The following is a 21056-nucleotide window of genomic DNA, read 5'->3' on the forward strand; positions in this document are numbered from 1 at the left end:
GGACTTCATCGGTCGGTTCGGGTGTTGGTACATCCAATATCCAAAGTTCACTTACCTCCAAATTCAGGGATTCTCTAGTCCTCCATACAAACTTCCAGCTTACCCTACCAACCGAGTGGTGTTGCCCGAGGTTGTGAGACAATTGGAGGAGTATATAGTGATTCAAAGGGATAAGCAGAAGAAGGCAGGGACATCCTCACTTACAATTGGTAATGGGCTGGAAACATGTCCATCATCACAAGCTGCAGCTATCGCTGAGAAAGAAGTGGCCTGGTATCCCTTTTACCAATACAAGGCAAGAAAAGATTTCGATCCATACCATAGGATAAAGAAGATCGAAGGGACAACGTTTGAGCACAGACTGGATCTGGAAGACTACTGGGCTAATGCAGCCGATAGTTTCGAGATCCGGAAGAGGTTCTGGTCAAGAAATCCTTTAAGTATGGTGAGAGCAACGGAAGTGTTCAAAGTTGCCGATCAGGTGGAAGAAAGCCTAGAACTTCAGCAGTCGGGTTTTGAGAAGATGAAGAATGAACCTTTAGTCTTGATAAATTGGACAGAGGGAGAAAAATCAGATCTAGCAGACCTCATGAGGTCAGTGGTTGAGTACTCAAGGTGGTGGGCATTTGAAAAGACAAAATAGTTGAAGGCCAAAGGTATGGTTCTAACTTATGAATTAATGGGAGTGGATGATACTCTGTCCGTCCACCCTTGTACCTCCGCCGGTGATGCTCGGAATCCGGAAAGTGTTGGATCTCGAAAGAGAAAGGAGTGGGGTGGAAGATCCACAAAGTGCACAGGGAAAAGGACTGTAGTTGAGAGAAGAGAATCCAGCGAAAGTCACTCCATCCTAAGTGCTGCTTCCATTGCGCCTGATCAAAGTACAATTGGGGAACAAGAGATGAACATCTATGTGAGTGATGACGAAGTAAGAGTGCTTTCTTAGCCACTTGAGGAGGTGGTGGAGAAGGTCTTCCGAACTCCAGACAGAGGGCATAATGAAGCCCCTATAATCTTCTTGGATGGTATACTAGCGAACCCAGGAGAAGCAGACGATGAGTTTGATCGGAACACTGTAGAACAATCGACCATTCCTGATTGGCTCAGAGCATGGATAAAGGCCAAGGTTCCCAAGGATGTCCACTCAACCGAGGAGGTTACCGCAGCATTCTTGGAGAAGGTGAATGAACCCGCCGCAGCTAAACCGCCCAAACCAGCCAGGAAGTTCTCCTTGATCCAGAGAGACAGTGCCGGATTCAGGACAGTCCACATAGCAGTGCCCAAAGAAGGGAAGACTAGGGACAATGTCACCGCAGATGACTACAAGATTACGACCATAGAGATGGGTAAGCCTACCGAGGACCAGGAGATCCAATATTTTGACGACTCTTGTAATGTTCTAAAGACAAGGCTGGCTCATGAGAAAGAAAAGAGAAAGAAAGTGGAAGAAGAGAACCAGCAGTGGAGGAAGTATGTTCTTCACGTTACCAGCCCGCTCAACCATGAAGTCCCAGCTACTCCACCACAGCCTCTTCAGCAGGGATCAATGAAGGACTATGATGAGATGAAGGGATCATACACTCAAGAAAAGGAATGGATTTCAGACGCTGTGATACGTGCTGACACCCTGGTAGAAAACTTAGTATCAGCACATGAGGCAACTTCTTTGTTGATTGATCGTATCCAGGATCTATCATCCAATTGGGAAGAAGTGGATGAAATTCAGAATGAAATACTCCCTCACCTGAAAGTTATCCGAGGCATGTCAAAGAAGAGCTTAGTGGATGCAGGCATCATACAGACAGGAGACAGGTACGACTTCGGCACGTGGTACTATGCTCTGGTCATTTGGATTGAGGTTCTGAAGAAATCCGAGACCAAGTGTTTTGAGATAGAGGCAAAGGTTAGAGAAATCCTGGGCAAGGTATTTCGGGTGGCATCAGAGATCTAGCAGAAGGAAAGCCTAAGGGAGAAGCATTTACAAGCAGAGAACCTGAGAGCCAGGATTCAGACAAGCTTCTTCCGAGATTCAGGGATGATTGACAAAGGCGATCTTTCGAAGATTGCAAACTTCCTCTCCATCGATGACAACTTCCTCACCCAAGCGGTGGAGTGGGAAGGCATCCTTGCTACATGCGCCAACGATGTGGATCTCGTCGACTTCCAAATTGACGGTTTGCAAAGTGTCACCATGGAGGAGGTCAAGCTCGTGGTGTCCAGATACGTTGAATCTCTGAAAGAGGAAAGTGGCCACTCACCTCAGTAAAATTAGCAGCTGCGCCACTTGTCACTCTTTCATTTGCTTGAATTGATAGTATTTTGGGAAACCCTAATTAGGGTTTAGGACTTTCAATCTTGGCCCTTGATCACTGTTTGATCTCGGCCATTCATTTATTTTTTAGAAACTATATAAGGTTGCCTCCTCTCATTTGAAAAAGGTGAGGTTTAAGGTCATTTCCAGATAATATATTGCATGTGCGCTGCTTTGTAATCTCTATTATTTGAATTATTTGCATGGTTTCAATTGCCTCAACACTTAGTTAGAAATAACTTAGATTTGCTTTCATTGTTGTTAATTTGAATGAAGGATTTGATAAGTATCAATTGATGGTGTATTTCCGCTCATACTTTTGGTGAATGGATGATTTCCATTCTACCGTGCAAAGTTAGTCTGAGCCCATCCCCTGTGCATCCCAACATTTCGATCATAAGCACAACCCATTGAAGATTGCACCGGCCTTGTGTAGTTGTCCCTAGTGTGGGGAAGCAAGGTTTGGTTTCTCGAAAGCACCCAGTTGATACCGTCTTCGTAGGATTAGATTAGCCTTCCTAAACCCTATCTCTTTTTCCCTTTCTTTTGAAAGTCTAAATCCCAAAAAATCCCCCCCCCCCCCCCCCAAAAAAAAGAAGAAGAGCCTAAAAATTGCTAAATCCATCTAAGTCCAGCAGTTCAAGAATACTTGTCAAACGTAAGTCCCCCTTGAAAATTTCAGCATACACTACCCAAGAAGCTATTCCACTAAAGTCGCTTGTTCGCACATATAGACCTTGGAATCAGTAGTGATTTTTCAGGAGAGGATAGAATACCTTCGGGTATCCTATCCTAATGTTTGGTAGATGATAAAACAAACACCAACAGTTTCTTACTTCTCATTAGTTGAGATTAGTTTAAATTGAGTTGTATGGAAGACATTGTTGTTGATTCATGGTGAAACTCTTTATGCTCATACCATTTGTAGTTTGTTGATTGAAAATTGCAGTGCATGGCTAGTTTGAACTCATTTTAGTAGCTTAACTTTGATTGCTTTATGCTCATTGAGTCACATGTTATGGTGTTGATGTATATAAGTGATTTGAAAATCATTCGCATTCCTTTGGAGATTGCATCATCTTTGTGTAGTTGTTTCCTCCTGGTGAAGCAAAGCTTGGTTTGGTTTCACTAAGTGAATGATTATTTCTTGCGTTATTAGAGGTATATTGGATTCCTAAACCCTTATCCTTTTGCATTTTGTTTCAAAGTATTACTTAGGATTAGTTTGAAGAACATCATTGAAAAATCTTACATTATTAAAGGTCTTGAGGTCAAAAATTTGCTTAAGTTTCCCATAAGAGAGTTGATAAAATCTCGAACAATAGCGTAAGTCCCTTTGTGTAAACAACAAATCACATCATTTCATAAGTCTATCCATTACACGTCAAGACTTGAGAGTAGGAACCTTGGGGTTACCTTAATTGATCACATTGTTTAGCATTTTGAGGTTTCCTTACTCAAGAGAGGATAGAATACCTAGTATTTTATTCTATGTTTGAGAGTGTCACAAAACAGCCATCAACAGAACATTTGGTAGAAAAAAGTTGTATTGCATGACAAATATATGAATGGAGTTTTGGAAAAGATATTTTGAACTGATAAGCTTGTTTGTGCCTTTTCGAGATGTCAAGCATTATTTCATGGAGATCATTTTATTCTTTTTGTGCTTAGAGAGGTATCTTCAAAAAAGATGCTCTATTGTTTCTATTTCATTATATAGGGAGGCATATTGACCAATCTGCTTACAGATAAGTTTCCAGCCTTTGAATTTTATTGTGGTGTGATTTGTTTATGATGCAATGTGGGATGCATACTTTGTGCAAAAGAAAATGCAAGTAACATGCACAAATAGGTTTGAAACCGAGAATTAAATTATAAGAATACAATCTCCAAGTGTATGGTTGGAAAGATATGGTCATAGTTTCAGAATTCGTTAGCCAGGGTCATTATTATGATTATTTTTATTAGATCATTGTTCAAAGGCATGTAATCAAAATCAAACTATATTTATTCAGATGAATAATTCAATGGTTCATGGGTTACGATGTCTGGATACGAGTCTTAGCCAAAGCAAAAAACCATGGGGTATTGCAATACCTTTGTGTCAACTTACTTTGTAGCTACTTGAAGATATTAGGTTTCCACAATCCATCATAGTTCTTGTTGCTGCTTTTGGTTTAGATTGTGTGTTTTTGACATCAATGTTTCGGATCACACTCTGTGATGCATCATCAGGATGATAGGTAGTTCATGGAGTAGAAAATTAGACTGTTGCAGATCTATGGTGGGTTAGAAAGAGGTGTCAAAAGGAGGGAGAGATGTAGGATTTTGCACTCCAAATGAGCTAGGACACAAAGGAGAAATAAGCACAAAATTGAAATAAAAATAGAGAAAATAGGACAACAGAATAATAAATAAAAACAAAAATAAAATAACATACCTACAATACTATGTTGATCTAAAAATATACTAATTTGTAATGGACACCCTAGAATGCCCAAAAACTAAACCAACTGCTGATAGGAATTTAGTCAAACAGTTTGCATCCAACTCTTTATTTCTCCGTTTAATGTTTAAACCTCTTATGGCTTTGGAAATGAAATGTTTGTTTGTTTTTAAGTCTTTGCATAGGTTTAAAATCACATAACATGAACTAGAAGGAAATTACAATAACATGCAACATGAAGATTGAACTTCTGCTGATATGATATTATTTCCAGAATTAATAAAGTCAAATACATAGCAGATTTTTCAACTCACTAAACACTCCAGCATTTTTGACATAATGTTCCAACAATGACTTTCCATCTTGATGCTACAGTAACATGAATAGTGCCATGCTACAGTGACGTGAATAGTGCTGCGCTACATTAGCATGAATAGTGCCGTTCTATAGTACGTGAATAGTGCTGCGCTACAGTGCTGCTATAGTATTAATTAGTCTTCAATTAGTCCAATATCTTCATAAAATCATCCTTTCAGAATGGCATAAGCATTGGTCAAGAAGTGAAGAAGGTATGAGCAAAACACCAAATCTGCCTGTAGCTGGAGATGCACCCAATTTGCTTGTTAATGAAGCTGATAGCAATGGATTCCAAAGGCCAAACCCCAAGGGAATGACGTTTAGAATGTCACAAGAGAGGATAGACGTCTTCTAATGCCAAGAACGGATCTGCAACTCACACATCAATTTCTTCTCATATTCCACATGCTGAATGAAGCCACAAAAGTTTCCTTTTATTCTTTCTCCAAGGGTCAACCCAACTCACTTGAGCAATGTGGGATAAAAGATGTGCAATAAAAAACATATTAAAATATTCACTTACGTCTCCCTTGGGCGCCCCTTTGATTTGCACACATCCCCATAAAATAAATATTATAGTAACACTTTAATATTTTACAATTAAATTAAATGTTACTTTAATAACACTTTAGGCATTAAAATATATTAGCAATCGGACTCCGAATAGCGCAAGTGATAGCTCGTCGGAAAAGCTCTTGTCAAGGAGTATCGAATCCAATCACCAAAACTAGCCTCCGTTGTGTCTTGCTGACTTACTAAAAATAGTAAGTATGCCTGAAACTAAGTAAATCAACTCCGTTTTGGCCCCAACTGGAAATGACTAGGCCAAAACACTCCAGGATCCCCTTAAACCTTTCGTTAGCCCTCAGGACCATGTAGAGATAGGCTAACGCACATACACTTGGTCAACTGCTAAAGTGGGGACATTACATAATTAGACAATTAATATGCCTATGGTAATAGCATGTAAGAAGACCATAGACAAAAAGGTATAATTAATATATTTGAATATTCATATCCCAAACATGGTTAAAGAACTTTGCCATCAAGACATGAACATTCAAATTTGTAAAAAGTTGAAAAAATGTTTAAGAAAAAACATATATTATTATGTTACTAGATAAGAAAATGCAAGTTTATCATAATGAAAAAAATCATAGATTCTAATGAGACCAAAGCTTAAATATAATAAATTTACTACCAAAAATTAATAAATATATAAATCAGGCTTGTTACACAATTTTTTTTTCTGGGTTCAGTATGGTTGACTTTGGTTATAAATATATAAATCGATGTAGCCAGGAGACATGCCCCCGATCCCTTGGGACACATCTCAGAGACTAAGACGCTTCTTCAATTTCGTAGACATTGCCTAAGATGACTTTGGTCACAAAAGACTTTAAGCTGCAGGGTCTTGAATGTTGAAGTTATAGCTGCGATAGAGATCTAAAATGATATCTATTCTCCTCTCCAACGTCTCTTATTTAATTCGTGGCTTCAGTTACTGTTTTCTTTCTTGCATCGCTTTGACTGCTGTCGGTGAGATGTCTGTGTGGATGTCGGTGGAATATTTATGTGGCTGTCGGTGAGTCTTCCCCTTACATCGTGGAGCCTTTTCACTTGCCTTACGATTCTTTATGTATATCGCTCTTCTATTTTCGTAGTCTTCTTCTTCTACGGCAGATTGATAGTCATATTGCTGTCTTCCAATTTTGTCTCGTAGCAAGTTGAGAATAATGTGTATGGAGTCTGTCAGATCAGTAATATTTTATGTTTTGGGTGTTCAGAGTTTTCAGACTTATGAAGGTTTATAGAATGTATATGTGATGTATCATTTGATTTCATTGTCATGATTGATTTGTAGAGAATCAAACTTATCTTATCTTATTGTGATTGATAGTAATCTGAAACTATCAACAGTTGTATTCATTTTCAGAGATAATAAAGTTCATTTTTGAGTGGGCTGGGTTTTTCACCCTCAAGTGGAGGGTTTTCCCAGGATAAATTCTGTGTATCTTGTTTCAGATTTCTGTGTTGCTAAAACATTAACATTGAAGACTCGTCATCTCCCATGCAAAAAGCACTGTCTCCCACACAAATAAAATAGAAAAACCTAAACTTAAATGCACTTGGAAGTTGGAAAATAAACATGCTGCAGAAGGAAAAATAGGTGCTGATGCAGGGTAGGAGCCAATGGGAGTGGACAAGACTATAGGTATTTGACATTTGGCTATTTGCAGTTATATGCAACTTGTTGGTTTGGGCCCTTGCTTCAGTTTTCTTATACGCTTTGTCGAATTTGATTTAATCCTATGAAGTTTCCTTTTCTGTTGATGGATGTTTTGGTTCTAGATGAATTCTTTGCTCCTTTTATTCTATAGATTTGAATTGTTGCCTGGGTGTTTGATACATTTTCTCTGAATTTTTTTCGTTGCCTATTTAGTATATGGGCATACCCTTGCCAAAGAATTTGTAGTGTTGAAAGGTCAATATCATGATATTTTCTATAAATTATATTAAATAAAAATTGGTGTCTGCAAGTACCCTGTCTCCTGTTTGCAGAAAGAGATTTAGTGGCACCAGTACCAATCTCCCCTACCAGTAGCAATACCGGTCTTTTGGCAACCTTGATATAAATAAATATTAATTTAATACTATTTAAATAAATACTAATATCATTATTATTGTTATATATTACTATTATTTTAGAGTTTATTGTTTATGTAACTAATATAACTAGTAATCTCATGTGCGTGTGTGAAAACACAAATTACAATATTTAATATTGTATTATATATAATCAATTATACAGTCAAAATCTTGTTATACTTAAACCTGTGTTCCATGCAATTTCAGGGATGGATGGCAGAGGATGTGTTTCAGGGGTGGCGGTGTGAGTGCCACTTTTTGGGGGTGGCAGTGTATATATATAGGATTTTGAAAAAAAAATGTATATATGGTGTATTCAAATTTCTACATTTTAATGATACTTGACATCAGTTTTTTTCTGCTCCTATACTGCTATCAGCCTATCACTGATTGATTCTGCCACATCTATTACCTATCAGGTTATCACTGTTGATTCAGCCATGTATATTAGGTATTAGGCTATCACTGATTGATTCAGCCTTGTTTATTAGCTATCAGTCTATTACTGATTGATCTAGCCTTTTCTATTGTTGTAATAGTCATGGCTGAGTTGATCAGTGATAGGTTCATACTTCATAGCAGTATACCAGCAATAAAAAAATTAAAATAAAATAGAAATTGATCCCCACTAGTATGAGGTCAAATGTGTATATCTGCCTTATGACAGAAAATATTAGTTTGTTTGGCCAACATAGATATCCAGTGTCGCTTTTTTTGTCGATTCCCAACTTCTACATGGGCAATTTTTTTGTGTATTTGTGTATACCTTGTTCAATCTGTTATGAGAATGAAAATAACACAATATTATTCTATTAATTGCTTCAACGATTAGAAAGATGGTCACCTACTTATATAGAGTTCGAGTGAAGATAAAAACAATGCATGACAAATGCATGTTAATTATTCTAATAATAGCAAATAATAATAGAAACAAACTAATCTAAATTTAAGTCACTAAAGTGATTTAAAAAAAAAAGTATCAATAGTCCTCGATACCCTCTTAAGACATAGTGCACTAAAACAAATCAAACTAACATAGGAATACTAAAAATAATTCAGAATCATGAATTCTTCAGAAGCTTTTCCTGAACATTTCTTCAACCAAATAGAAGTTATGTTAATGTTTTATACCTCCCCATGAGTACCTCTTCTGCCGTATGCATGTAATCATTTTGAAAATAATTTTAATTCTAACCAATGATGATCATAGTAGCAAAAAGTTTTGTTGGAATAAATCTGCCAACCAGAAGACAATAAATTTCAATTAATCAGGAAAAAATGGGTTAGGGTTATTATGGAAAAATTCAGAAAATATTGCTGCAAAAAGCAGAAAAACCCTAACCGAAACTTGCAAACTGTTTTTTGGACCAAAATTTGCTACTTGATTGTGAATATGTCATGTTTTTAAGGAAAATGCATTTTTTCTTTGATGAAATTTCATTTCTTAGGTCAAAAAATTGGCTTGAACAATTTTCTGGAAAACAACTATTTTTAAATAAAAATAAAAAATTTGCCTAGCGCTCTGAGGAACTTAACAACAATTTCTGCCTATCTGATTAAGATAATAAAAACATGATTTTGTCACATGAAAGATCGAGTGTAAAGTAATCCGCAATCTTGGGACACTTATATCTGTTACATTAATAGTGATTTTAATGCCTAAATAGGCCAGTCTTAAAGAAGCATTCCCACTAATAGTCTATGATTTTTCTGCATTAAAGATCTTACATATAGTTTCATTCAATTTCTTTCGATATTATAAGCTCATTTTTTTGCCTGTTTCTCTTAGCCTTCACTGTGTCAAGTCTTTAAATAAACATTTTCTTTTTCCTTGACTGTGTAATTGCTGCAAAAAAATATATCAGCATATAGAACTCAAAAATATTTCAAATGGTATGAATTGATGCCATTTCAACAATTATCAATATGGAAGTGTATTTTGAATAAGAAAACATTGAATGAACTCTTTCACTATTATTTTATATCAAGGATAGTTCAAACAATGATGCTAACTAATCTATATTGCAGGTTAGTGGAGATAGTTGTATCTTTGTCTGGAAGCTGCCAGCTCTTCTATCCAAAACAATGCAGAAGAGAGTTCTTATGAATTTTGATTCTTGCGCATATTCCAATCTATCTTTAAAGGAATCACAACCTAAAGATGCTTCGGGCCAAGATGGGCTTTGTTGCCCACTTAATGGAGAAATTGCAGATCAAGATAAGTTTTGTTGTCAACAAAAAAGAGACATCCAAGATCAGGCTAATTATGAATACATTGAAACTAATCCTAATACTAATTCACAAGTTTGGTATACACCTCGAGATGTAGGATCACTGGAACATTCGCTATTTAAATTCAGTATAGCAAGGCTTCCAAAGTGGGCACGGACAAAACTAATGGATGATAATCTCACAGTCACCAGAAATAATGAGGAGAATATGGACACAAATATATTCTGTCCTCGTCAATCCAGATGGGCTGAGGTAATGATGTTATTCGGCATGTAGACTAGAGGTCCCTTAATGAATTGAATTGGAATTTATTACAAGCTTTTCATACTTTTTTATAAGAAAGTCTTGTTAATTATCTAATCCTTTAAAATATAATTGTTTAAAGTCTCTTTATTGGCATATTTGTAAGTTGGGATCTCAGCTTATATCTGTTAGATCCGTAGTAGCATTCCATTTACACAGAAAACTGACAGTGTAAACAAAATTCAAATACTCAGTTTTAAAAGAGGAAAAATATGGAAAACACTCAGCAAATTGAAAAATGCTATATTTTTTGTAAAAACATAGAAAATAAATTGTCATTGTTATTCGCTGTCAGATATAATGCTTTGAATTTTTGAAAAAGATAAAGATGTAATAATTTTTTTTGTTCATGTAGAAACCTAAAATTAACCATTAACATTTGGTCAATTTGTTCCGATTTATTCGTTTAATCCCCTATCTTTATTAATTAAATAATTCATAATTATTTAATTAATTGGCTATTTATTTGTCTATTTCCTAGCCAAACCCCCAAGTCAATTAATTTAATTAAATTGCCTATTTACCTATCCCTCTTAACTCTTAATATATTTAATTAAATAAACCCCCATGTTTATTTAATTAAAAATCACTTTTAGACTTCCCTTCGATTTTAAATTAAAATTTATTTTAATTCCTCACCTTTTCACTTTCCTAGTCAAATCCTCCGATATTTAGCACTAGCACCTAAGTCTAATCCTAATCACCTTCTAATCCCCACCTAATGTTCCTCTAAATGGTGTGCACACTCCTAATCATGTGATTAGGAAGAGGGTCAAATCATGCCATAAATGGCCACTCAAGTTGACCAATTACTAAATTAGCCTTAAAGGCTATCTTCTTTTGGGAGGGTACCCCACATGGGTCCCTTCCCTTTTGTCCCCCTCCTAGGAATTTTTAATTCCTAAATCCCATTCTACAATGTACTTGGAGTGTTGGCTACACTCCTAGTGGACATTTCCTCCAATCATCTCTCCTCACATGTATTCCAAGTTTGACTCTTGTCAACCTCCCATGGGAGATGAGGACTTAATGATCCTCAACCATTGATCTTATGCAAATGCATCTTGGCCCTTCATTGCATTCGAGTCAACACCTAGCCAAATTTTCTCCTCCATTTTCATCATGCAACCATTATCAACTTTATGCAATCTTGATCCCTTGAGCACCCTTATGCTGCCATAATTTTGAGCGCACATCGAATCCATTGTCATTGGGTAAACTGTTGCATGAAGGAGAGTATCATTCCTGGTCTTCAATGGCCATTTCGTGGGTTTGATCTCTTTTCTTGCCTAATCTTGATTGTTGTTGTTTTATGTGATTTTGAGTGATTTTAGTGGTATTTTCATTTCTTTTGAAGTCACATTTTGCTGCACACATTTCATTGTAGTCAATCATTCAAATTCTTGATCAAGTTTAAACACCCAAGTATTAGATGAAAAATTGAAAAGTAAATGATAAAAATCAGGGTTTTAACAGCAAAGAGGATAGGTTTTTTGAAGTGGTGAAAAAACCACCTAGTTGGTTCAAACCAACATGACCATAGGCCTGGGCCATGATTGACCATGATAAATTTCGTGTTTTTCCCAGATGATGCTACTATAATTAGCTGAATGTCGTTGATTGGAGCTTTATTTTGTTGCAGCGTTTGGGACCTGATGGCTACCGTTTATTTACTGAAAATGAAGAATATAAAACACCCCCTGCTACAATACGTCCCTATGATTGTGGCCATCGTCGGTGTTTCACAACGCAGGAGCAACCTACCTGCTCTGAGAGAACACCTGAAAGCTCCTTTGGTTCTCACAATGATAAGAGTTCTGCAAGTTCTAAGGGCCAACAAAGGTAATTTCTTTTGCATTGTGAAGTTTGCTTTTTTCTTATATCAGTTCCTTTTACCTGATTCACGAGAATTTGTCTATGGCCTATTTTTTGTATTCACAATTTAATTCTTAATCTTTCTATGGTGTAGTGTCAATAAGGATACGCATTGGCGAACTGTTCATACGGTCCTCTATGATGAAATTGACATTTTGGAAGAGAATAGCTCTGAATGTAATGGACCACCTCTTTCTGCTGCAAACTTTGAAAAGTTTAAAGAGAGAGCTCACATAAATGTAAATAGTCATCCTCGAGCAGTAAACTCTATTGCTGATCTTTTGACTTCAGAAATGGAAGAAACCATTTCCAGTGGAAATATAGTCAATATTGATAGTAGTACAGATGGTATTGAGAACACCAACGGAAATATGTTTTGTGATGTGCCCAATAAAGATGTTGATGTGATGCATATGTATAGAACACCGCAACCAATGTGCAGCATTCTTAGTGGTGAGGTTGACCGTAACACTTTTTCAAAAATTGGGTGTAATAACAACAGCTATTTACATATATCTAAGGTTCCTGAAAGCAACTTCCTAGACAATTTGCAACCACACTATGACAATATTTTGAGTGAGGCTTCAAGTGCTGAAGATGAAAGGGAGGATGAGTTCTGTTGTAATAAGGATCTTTTCAGCACACATTTTGGAAGTTTGTCGACTGCTTTCAAGGTTTTGTCCATTTTATCATTTGATTTTGTTCATTCTTTTAACTAAGTTATAAATTTGCTTTTCCTGAGTAATGGCTGTCTTTTTAATTTGTTATGACTGATCTTCCGTTACAAAGTGTACTGACATGTGTGTATTGTGTTTCTGACACCCCTCAATGATGTTTCATTATGACAGCGGGAGATTGGGACAGCATCAGCAAGAAGTAGCTTTTCTACTCGTTTTTTTGCACGCAGGAGTTCAATGGCACAAATGACACTATTTCAAACCTCTCCCAGAGATAAAAGTGGTTCACGCACAGATGGCTCTGAAACATTGATTGATCAGGATCTTTCTATTGATGATGGATCTCTGCTTGCTAGAGAAAGCAATCATTTAAAGCAGCTTGAGCTGCAGGTGCAATTTGAACATTTTTGGCAATTATTTTTCCATGCATCTAAATTTTTATTTAAATTAATAGCCCAGATGTTTAGCACTAAATATTAAATTCATTAGTATGATTCTTAATTTGGCCAGAGTAAAGTTGTTCATGAAGCGCCAATCAGTTGTGATAATTCTGCATCTCTTACACTGCCAAGTAGTGAGAGTTCAACAGAGGTTGAAGATAGACCAAATTCAAATGCTGGGATATATGATGGCAGAGTTTGTGGCAATGAGATTCTGGAGCCTATAAACATCAATAATAATCTAGGTAATAAGTTTGATAATTCTTTGTTATGCTCCTCACATTCTTGTGTGGATGGTAAGGGATTGCTAGTGAACTTAGACTTTAAGACCAAAGATAACACAGAAGTCATCCTTGAAAAACAAGATGGTGAAATGGCTACTAGACAAGAATCTAAAATTGCTCAAGAACTTCTTAGTCCCCCTATTTTGATTTCTTTAGAAAGGGAGGAAGATCTAGATAGAGATTGCCCTGGTACTAGCTGTGCTAGATTAGTACCTCATGATCGGCCTGCGGAAACTAATATTTCACATGCAAAAAGCAAAGAGTCAAATGTGAATCACATTCTCATGGAGCTCCAACAGTGTTCATCACAGAGCCACAAAGGCTCAACTGTTGATATTGGGGATTCTGTAGAAAATGATGGCAGTGAAAATGGTTGTTCAGTACATCAGCCTGATAGATCAGGTAGCAATCTTCTATTATAAATCCTTACAGTGGGTTTCAACTCTAGTAGTTTGTATATTCCTATTGTACGTTAGAAATTTGATGTGCAGTTCAATTGCAATTATCTATGTGGGTGAACTTCTTTTGCCGATTTTGGTTCACTTATTTTTTTTCTATTTTCAGGAAAGAGTGGGAAAGAGACAGTGACTGAATTGCAAAGGTCTCTACAGGAGTGCAAAGAAGCATTAATAAATCTATCAGATGCTGCTGAAAAAGCTTTGAATATATTTAGCGAACTTAGGGGGCAGGACACATTTGATGACGAGTCAATTCATTTACAATCTAGTTCAGGCTTACTGGATTTTGCCAATGGTATTATACAAACAACTGTGGAAAACGTCCACAGGCTTCGTGATTTAGCCTTACCTGATCACTTGTATAAGTCAAGGCAAAACACATTCTGTAGTTCAATGGACACCGAGGTTGAGGAAAACACCAGATTCAGTGTCTGCAATTTTGGTAAGTATTTTTTCGGAGATTTGCATCTTTGTTTTTTTAAGGATTACTATCATTTATAGTGTTTTCTTTGCATGCAGGTCACCAGAGTGCAAGGTCCAGAGGGTGTCAGCCTTATTTAGTCAATCCATCAGAAAAGAGTCTAGATTCTGTTGATATTGAAGCTTTGGTTGAGCGCTACTCAGAGCGTCTATCACATTCTCTGTCTAGCCAAGTGCTTGCATTGATTCAAAAGGGTTTATCTTCACAAAGTGAAACCTGAAAGTATTTTCTGGAACAAGATCGTGGTTTTAATTTATTGTAGCATTGCATCTGCAAGTTAGTTGATGAAGTAAACTTGAACAGAATGCGGAGTCCTTTGGAGCTCTTTTAGGATTTAAAACCATTCAATTTCTTACTAAAACTCTAGCTTGCAGAGACCAATATCAGATTGATAGTGAAAAAGAGCCTGAAATTTGGTTGCAAGGCATTTCTGCCTGAAATTAAATGGGCCTAACAGTATTGGTGTCGAGATTTGCTTGCCGCAATGCTGAATTTTATTTTTTAAATTGCCAGAGTTGCTTTGCCTGAATTCTCCACTGAAAAATGTGGTGCCAGGCATATTAAGTTGTACAGATTGCTGCTGATGACATACATGTAATTCTCTCAAAAGTATGCTTTAAGGGGCAATAAATACACGTTTGGTTGTAGGGTACACATAACTGTGACTTATTCTGAACATGTAGCACAAGTGAAATCATTCAGAAGGGGGTCGTTATGTAGTAAGCACCCTGCAACATTCCGGTACAGAAATGCAGCATTTATGAAAAACACATTAAAATTAGTACCTTCATTAATTTATTGAAAATATCCATTTAATGGGTTTAGTTTTAAAATCCATCTAGATGCTCGCGAATTTTTATTTATTTCAGATAGATATTTTAGTGAAGGAAGAAATTGCTTGTTTTTGATAAATAAAGCAGGGTTAAGTAGGACGTTGACCCTTTACAAAGTCAACAGGCTATCGGAATTAAACAGACCAAGTAGGGGTGTAAACCCCAAACAAACAAAGTTAGACAGGCCAAACAAACCCACCTGTCAAACCATCAGCAACCCAACCCAACTCAAGAGTGGGGAGAATCCACAACTTGACGAAGGGGGGGCTAGGGAAGGGGGTAGATTCTCCCTTCCGCCTGCGACAAACAACCGTCCAGGCAACACTATCATTAGGAATATTCAAAGACAAATCAGGCAGGGGAGACCCCGCAGAGTCATTGCCAGATTGTTGCAGCAAAACACCAATAGACTGTTGTTGCAGAACAACAACAGATTGCTGTTGAAGAAGAACCGAATTGCCAGGAGAAGAGCGAAGCTGAGGATCAGGAGCAACGGATGTAGGAGCCAAGGGGACAAAAGAGTCTACAATAGTAGTAACCTCAGCAAAGGCATCATCAACAGTAAGGGGCACCTCATCTCGAGAGTATTCAACCGAGATAGAGTCAGAAGCATTAATTGTCAAGTGATCTTCATTAGTGTCCTTCCACCAAGTAGCAACACCTTTGTGGCGAGCGAGAGCAGTTTGAAGCTAAGTGGCCCATTGAGAAGCTCTTTCGACAGTGAAAGGGGAGGTCCTCATAATCTAGCGGTTGAGCCCATGGCTTATCCCCAACCATAAAAACATCCCTGGGGAGGGTCAGAGATATGTCAACATCAATTAATAGGCGAGCAAAGGTAGAATGACCCATGGAGGTCGTGGCATCGTCAATCTTCAAGAAGCTGCCAATGGAGTTACCGATGGCCTCAAAGCAAGAAGGCTCCCAAAAATGGAGGGGGAGATTGGGGAGGCGGACCCAAACCAGACGAATAGATAGAGATTCAGTAAGGGGGTTGAAGGAAGAAGAATAGGGCTTAATAGAGAGAGTGATCCCCCCAAGACCACAACTTTCTTAGAACCAAATCACGGTTAAGAGTAGAGGTGAAAGAAGCAAGGAAAAAGCCTTTAGCACAAGGGAAAAACTCAATGCCATAACAAACTAAAGGCTTCCAAGAATCACTCACCCAAAGATGAAGGTCTGGAAGAGAAGGCCAAAACCCAACAAATTTGTAGACCAAAGCACCGTGTTGGTAGAAATCGATATTCTCCACAACCTCCTAGCCACAGACCACAATAGGGGAAGTCCTGGCACAAGGAAGAGGACGAACCCCCTTGGAAGGATGGGCAACAGATTTGGCCACACGAGCAAAGCTACGGTTCCCAGCAAAAGAAGGTCTGGGCAGAACATTAGCACCCATGGTAGGGTCGTCAGGAGCACCACCAATTTGAGGAGAGTCGCTATTAGCTTGAGCATCAGTAGTAGTAACAAGGGTGTCCAAATCCAAAATCGGATCAAGGACACCGAGCGTGGGGGAACCAACACAACCCACCACTAGGGGAGCATCGCACACAAAATGCTCAACAGAAAGGGGAGGGGAGGGAATGGTAAAGGGCATAGAGCAGCCTCCACCACAACCCACAGTAGCAGTGACATCCCTAGTAGTTGCACCATTTGCAACGGCAGGGATAAGGGAGCCGTTTGAAAATGTCCGGGCGGGAGAAAATGCCTGAGCGAGAGACATGGTTTCCAGTGCACACCTTTCAAGGCTGAAGTTTATTTTAATTATTTAATATTTGTAATATTGTAAACAATATTTCCAAATGGAAATGAGCATCCACTTGAATATAATCTAAAGGTTTATGAAATTTCTGAGTTTTGAAAGGTTTTATACCGTTTTCTAGAGAATTAAAATATCCACTTTGAAGGTGTGTCATTTACCCAATTAATAGTTTTGGTTTGAGGGTCTTTGTTTATTTTTGTATTAGATGCGAGTTTTGATATCGTGGTTCTACATTGGTTAATTAATACTCTTGATCCTCTTCAATATTTTCAAACCATTTAAAAGTGACCATAAACTTTGTTTATAGTCAATTGATCACTTAAACATGCTATTGGGGTAAACCATACTTTCAAATTGTGTAGTTAAGAGTGTAAAATATATAATAGTATTTAAAGTTTTTAAGGGGCTTAACCCTTTTCTAGAGAATACAAATACTCGCTTTGTAGGTGTGTCATTTACCCAATTCATAGTTTTTATGTGAGGAGGGTCCTTGTTTGTTTTTGTATTAGCTGCGGATTTTTGATATCATTGCTCTTGATAGGTTTAAGTAATACTCTTGATCCTCTTCAATACTCTCAAACTATTTTTGGGTGATCACAAACTTTGTTTCTAAATTTTTTTCTACCACCTTTTGTTTCCACGAGTCATTTACCATAATGTTCTAGGTTTTAACTGCTATATCGTGGTTTAGACATTTCTTTACACAATTAGTATTATGAATTACTATTTATTAAATTTAGCCAATAAGGGTGATGGATGAGCTAGAGTCCCTCTTTAACCTTTATTTTGGTAGGGTTTTTATTAACACATATTTTATGATAGGCTAGTTTCAATAAAGTTCATAGAGTTAAATAAAAACTTGTAGAAGCAAAGTATGTCTAAATTTGTTGACTAAGTCTTCCTAATTGTTGTAGATATTTGTTTGACACAAACAAGGCCACCCCATATATATGGCTATGTTACTAGCTAATAGGAGCAAACGAGGCTTCCCTACAAGCTAACAATTGTAGATTTTATGGTTTGTTTGAATAATCTTCAAACCTAACTTGAAAATAGAGGTTGAAAATAGCTACATAGGAGCATCCATGCTTAGAGTTAAGAAATTAGATAGATGATTCCTGTGTGATTCTCCAATTTGATCATTTTATATCACTAAGTATAAAAAAATAGAACTTCTATAGGTTTTCAATTGGTTTCTGTGTATCCATTGTAGATCAAGATTTAAAATATCTTGTGATACTTCCTTATGATGTCATTGATCCTTATGAGTGACAAACCATCAACACAAGTTTACTACTACTTATATGCTTTCTATTGGTGATTGATAGGTTGTAATTTCCCAAGTTTTTTCCTATGCTATTAATTGACAAAAACTAGATGAATAATATTTTTGCATTTATAAATGCGACAACACCATGCTGCATTGCACATTTAAAAGCACAAGATGCTATGCCATAAATGCAAAACGACCCGTGAGGTATGCAATCACCAATGCAAAATAGGTGGGTTAACCAAATATTCTTCAATAGAATCAATGGCTTCTTGACAACTTGAGTCGATTTAAACTGCACACCTTTCTTCAACAAACATGTGAATGGAAGGGTATAATCGACGAATTGAGCAACAAATCTACGAATGGCCTGTATATTTCCTTTCAGACAATGAAGTTGAGGGATGTTTTTGGGTGGAGGCATGTTAACAATCGCATCAATTTTGTTTGTATCTATTTCAATTCCTCGACAAGAAACGATAAAGCCTAGAAGTTTTCCAGCATCCACACCAAAAACACAGGGGGTTAAGTCTCATCCTATATAAGCAAAGCCTTTTGAAGACCTCTCGAAGGTTTTTAAAGCGTGATCCTGAGGAGTCATTGATTTCGCTAGAATATCATCAATGTAATCTTCTAGGATCTTATGAACAAAATGTGAAAGATAAGGGTCATTGATTATAACCCGGAAAACCATCCATGAAGGACAATAAAGAATGGCCTGCAATTGAATCAATGATCATATCAATGTTTGGGAGTGGAAAGTCATCTTTAGGAGAAGCCTTATTTAAATCCTAAAAATCCGAATTCAACCATCAGGCTTTCTTATTGGAACAATATTCGAGATCCAAGGAAAGTAGTTGATAGGTTGGATAAAGAAAACCTTGAGAAGCTTCCCTATCTTTGTCTTGACTAACAAAGCTACCCTAGGATTCATCTTTTGAATCTTTTGTTTTATAGGCTTGGCATCAAGACTTATCTTGATGCCAAGCCTATAAAACAAAAGATTCAAAAGATGAATCCTAGGGTAGCTTTGTTTGTCAAGATAGAGATAGAGAAGCTTCTCAAGGGTGACTTTATTTGTCCTATCAAATACTCTCCTTGGATCTCGAATATTGTTCTGGTAAGCAAGCTTGATGGTCGAATCCGAATATGCATTGATTTTTTAGGATTTAAATAGGGCTTCTCTTAAAGATGACTTTCCATTCCTAAACATTGATATGATTGTTGATTCAATTGCAAGCCATGTTGGATTCATCAATCCCTGGCATGTCCTCTTGTGACCAAGCAAAAACATTAGGATACTGATGTAAGAGATCCGAGTGTACCTTAAATTCCCTAGGAGATAAACACTTCCTAATTTTGATAACCTTACTAGAATCGTTAGAGTGATCCCACAATACTGGGTTACATTTTTTTTGTACATCATGATTTTTGCTGAAATCATACATTTTGTAGAAAATATAATAGTTTTAGCTTTAAGAGGTCCCATTTGAAGTAAGTAATTGAGGAGAGTTAGATCAAAGGCTCTTAAATCAAAATTTATTGGATATAACCTCTCTACTTCTAAATCATACCCGCAATGGAGTCTTCTTTGCACCTATCAAAATGCTGATAAAAAGACCACTTTTACATTAGCTTTTGGGGGGTCAAATGAAATCATTTAGAAATTTTGTTTTTTTGAGTATTTTGTTCTTATTGTAAGCTTTCCAAATAGTATAATTTTAATATATTTAATTTCATTAATATATTTATGTTTTATTGCTTATGAATGTAGGTTTTTCATCGAACATTAAGGATTGTGTTTCACACATTTGGAAATTTTTTAAAATATAGAAAAAAATATATTTTCCCTAGGTATTGATATCCTCATTTCAACACAAAAAGAAGTTAATTCAAATGCATGCAAAAAAAATTATGCATTACAGAATACATTTTTGTCCGAATTATAGTTTCTTTGTCTTTAAAAATTAACTTAAAAAACTTATGTAACAAAAATATGAAAAAATATTCATTCACTAGATATTGGTGTGACAATTCTATATTCCAAAAACTAGAATTTTCTTCTTGCTATAAGAAATGTTATGCATTACCAAATAAATGTCACTTCTGAAAAATGTTTATTACTATAAATATTAAGTTATTAAAAGTTACATAAAAATATGGACAAGTAATTTTTAATTATCTAAAAAAAATAAATTTAGAATCTATATGAAAAATCTCACAAATTAGTAGTTTACTTCATCTTTAAATTATTAATGGTTTAGCTGCTATAGGTTTTAGAAAGTAAAGATCTGATGCAAAATGTTGATTTTAGGGTCAAGTTTGGCCAAAAAGTGTAACCGAGTATTATGGGATCACCCTTTAGTATCCATGATGACATCAATAGTGTCTCCTTTAAGGAGTGTACTACGGTATTCAGGATGAGACAAAGGTATATTTTCCTCATCACGAGATAATTGATGCTTTTCATTGATACTCATAATGGACTCCCCAAAGTATGCTTGATCATTCAAACAATATGGGAGTCACCGCTTATGATGAGAAGAACACAATTCTAAATACACACCCAAGAATTTCTTCAAAGCTTCATCGGAAGGAAAGAGGTCCAAAGGAATTTCATCAGGTGATGCAGTAGTATTGAGATGTTCATGATTAACAAGCTTAAGAGAGAGAACATCCGC

The 21056-nt window shown here is 36.6% G+C and overlaps 1 protein-coding gene across 2 annotated transcripts; it reads left to right on the forward strand.

Moving 5' to 3' along the window:
- The first annotated feature begins 9795 nt into the window (after window positions 1–9795).
- LOC131075453 (uncharacterized) lies at window positions 9796–15019 on the forward strand. 2 transcript variants are annotated; one of them, XM_058012303.2, is made up of 7 exons: window positions 9796–10247; window positions 11941–12140; window positions 12268–12847; window positions 13022–13240; window positions 13361–13976; window positions 14139–14474; window positions 14534–15019. In XM_058012303.2, the coding sequence occupies exons 1-7, from the start codon at window positions 9849–9851 to the stop codon at window positions 14731–14733; spliced, it is 2550 nt and encodes an 849-aa protein (XP_057868286.2). In that variant the 5' UTR covers window positions 9796–9848; the 3' UTR covers window positions 14734–15019. The 2 variants fall into 2 exon arrangements, with proteins under 2 accessions (XP_057868286.2, XP_057868291.2); XM_058012308.2 differs by having other exon boundaries at window positions 14552–15019.
- The last annotated feature ends 6037 nt before the right edge of the window (window positions 15020–21056 follow it).

This window comes from Cryptomeria japonica, chromosome 8 (assembly GCF_030272615.1).
Source record: "Cryptomeria japonica chromosome 8, Sugi_1.0, whole genome shotgun sequence".
Lineage (NCBI taxonomy): Eukaryota > Viridiplantae > Streptophyta > Pinopsida > Cupressales > Cupressaceae > Cryptomeria > Cryptomeria japonica.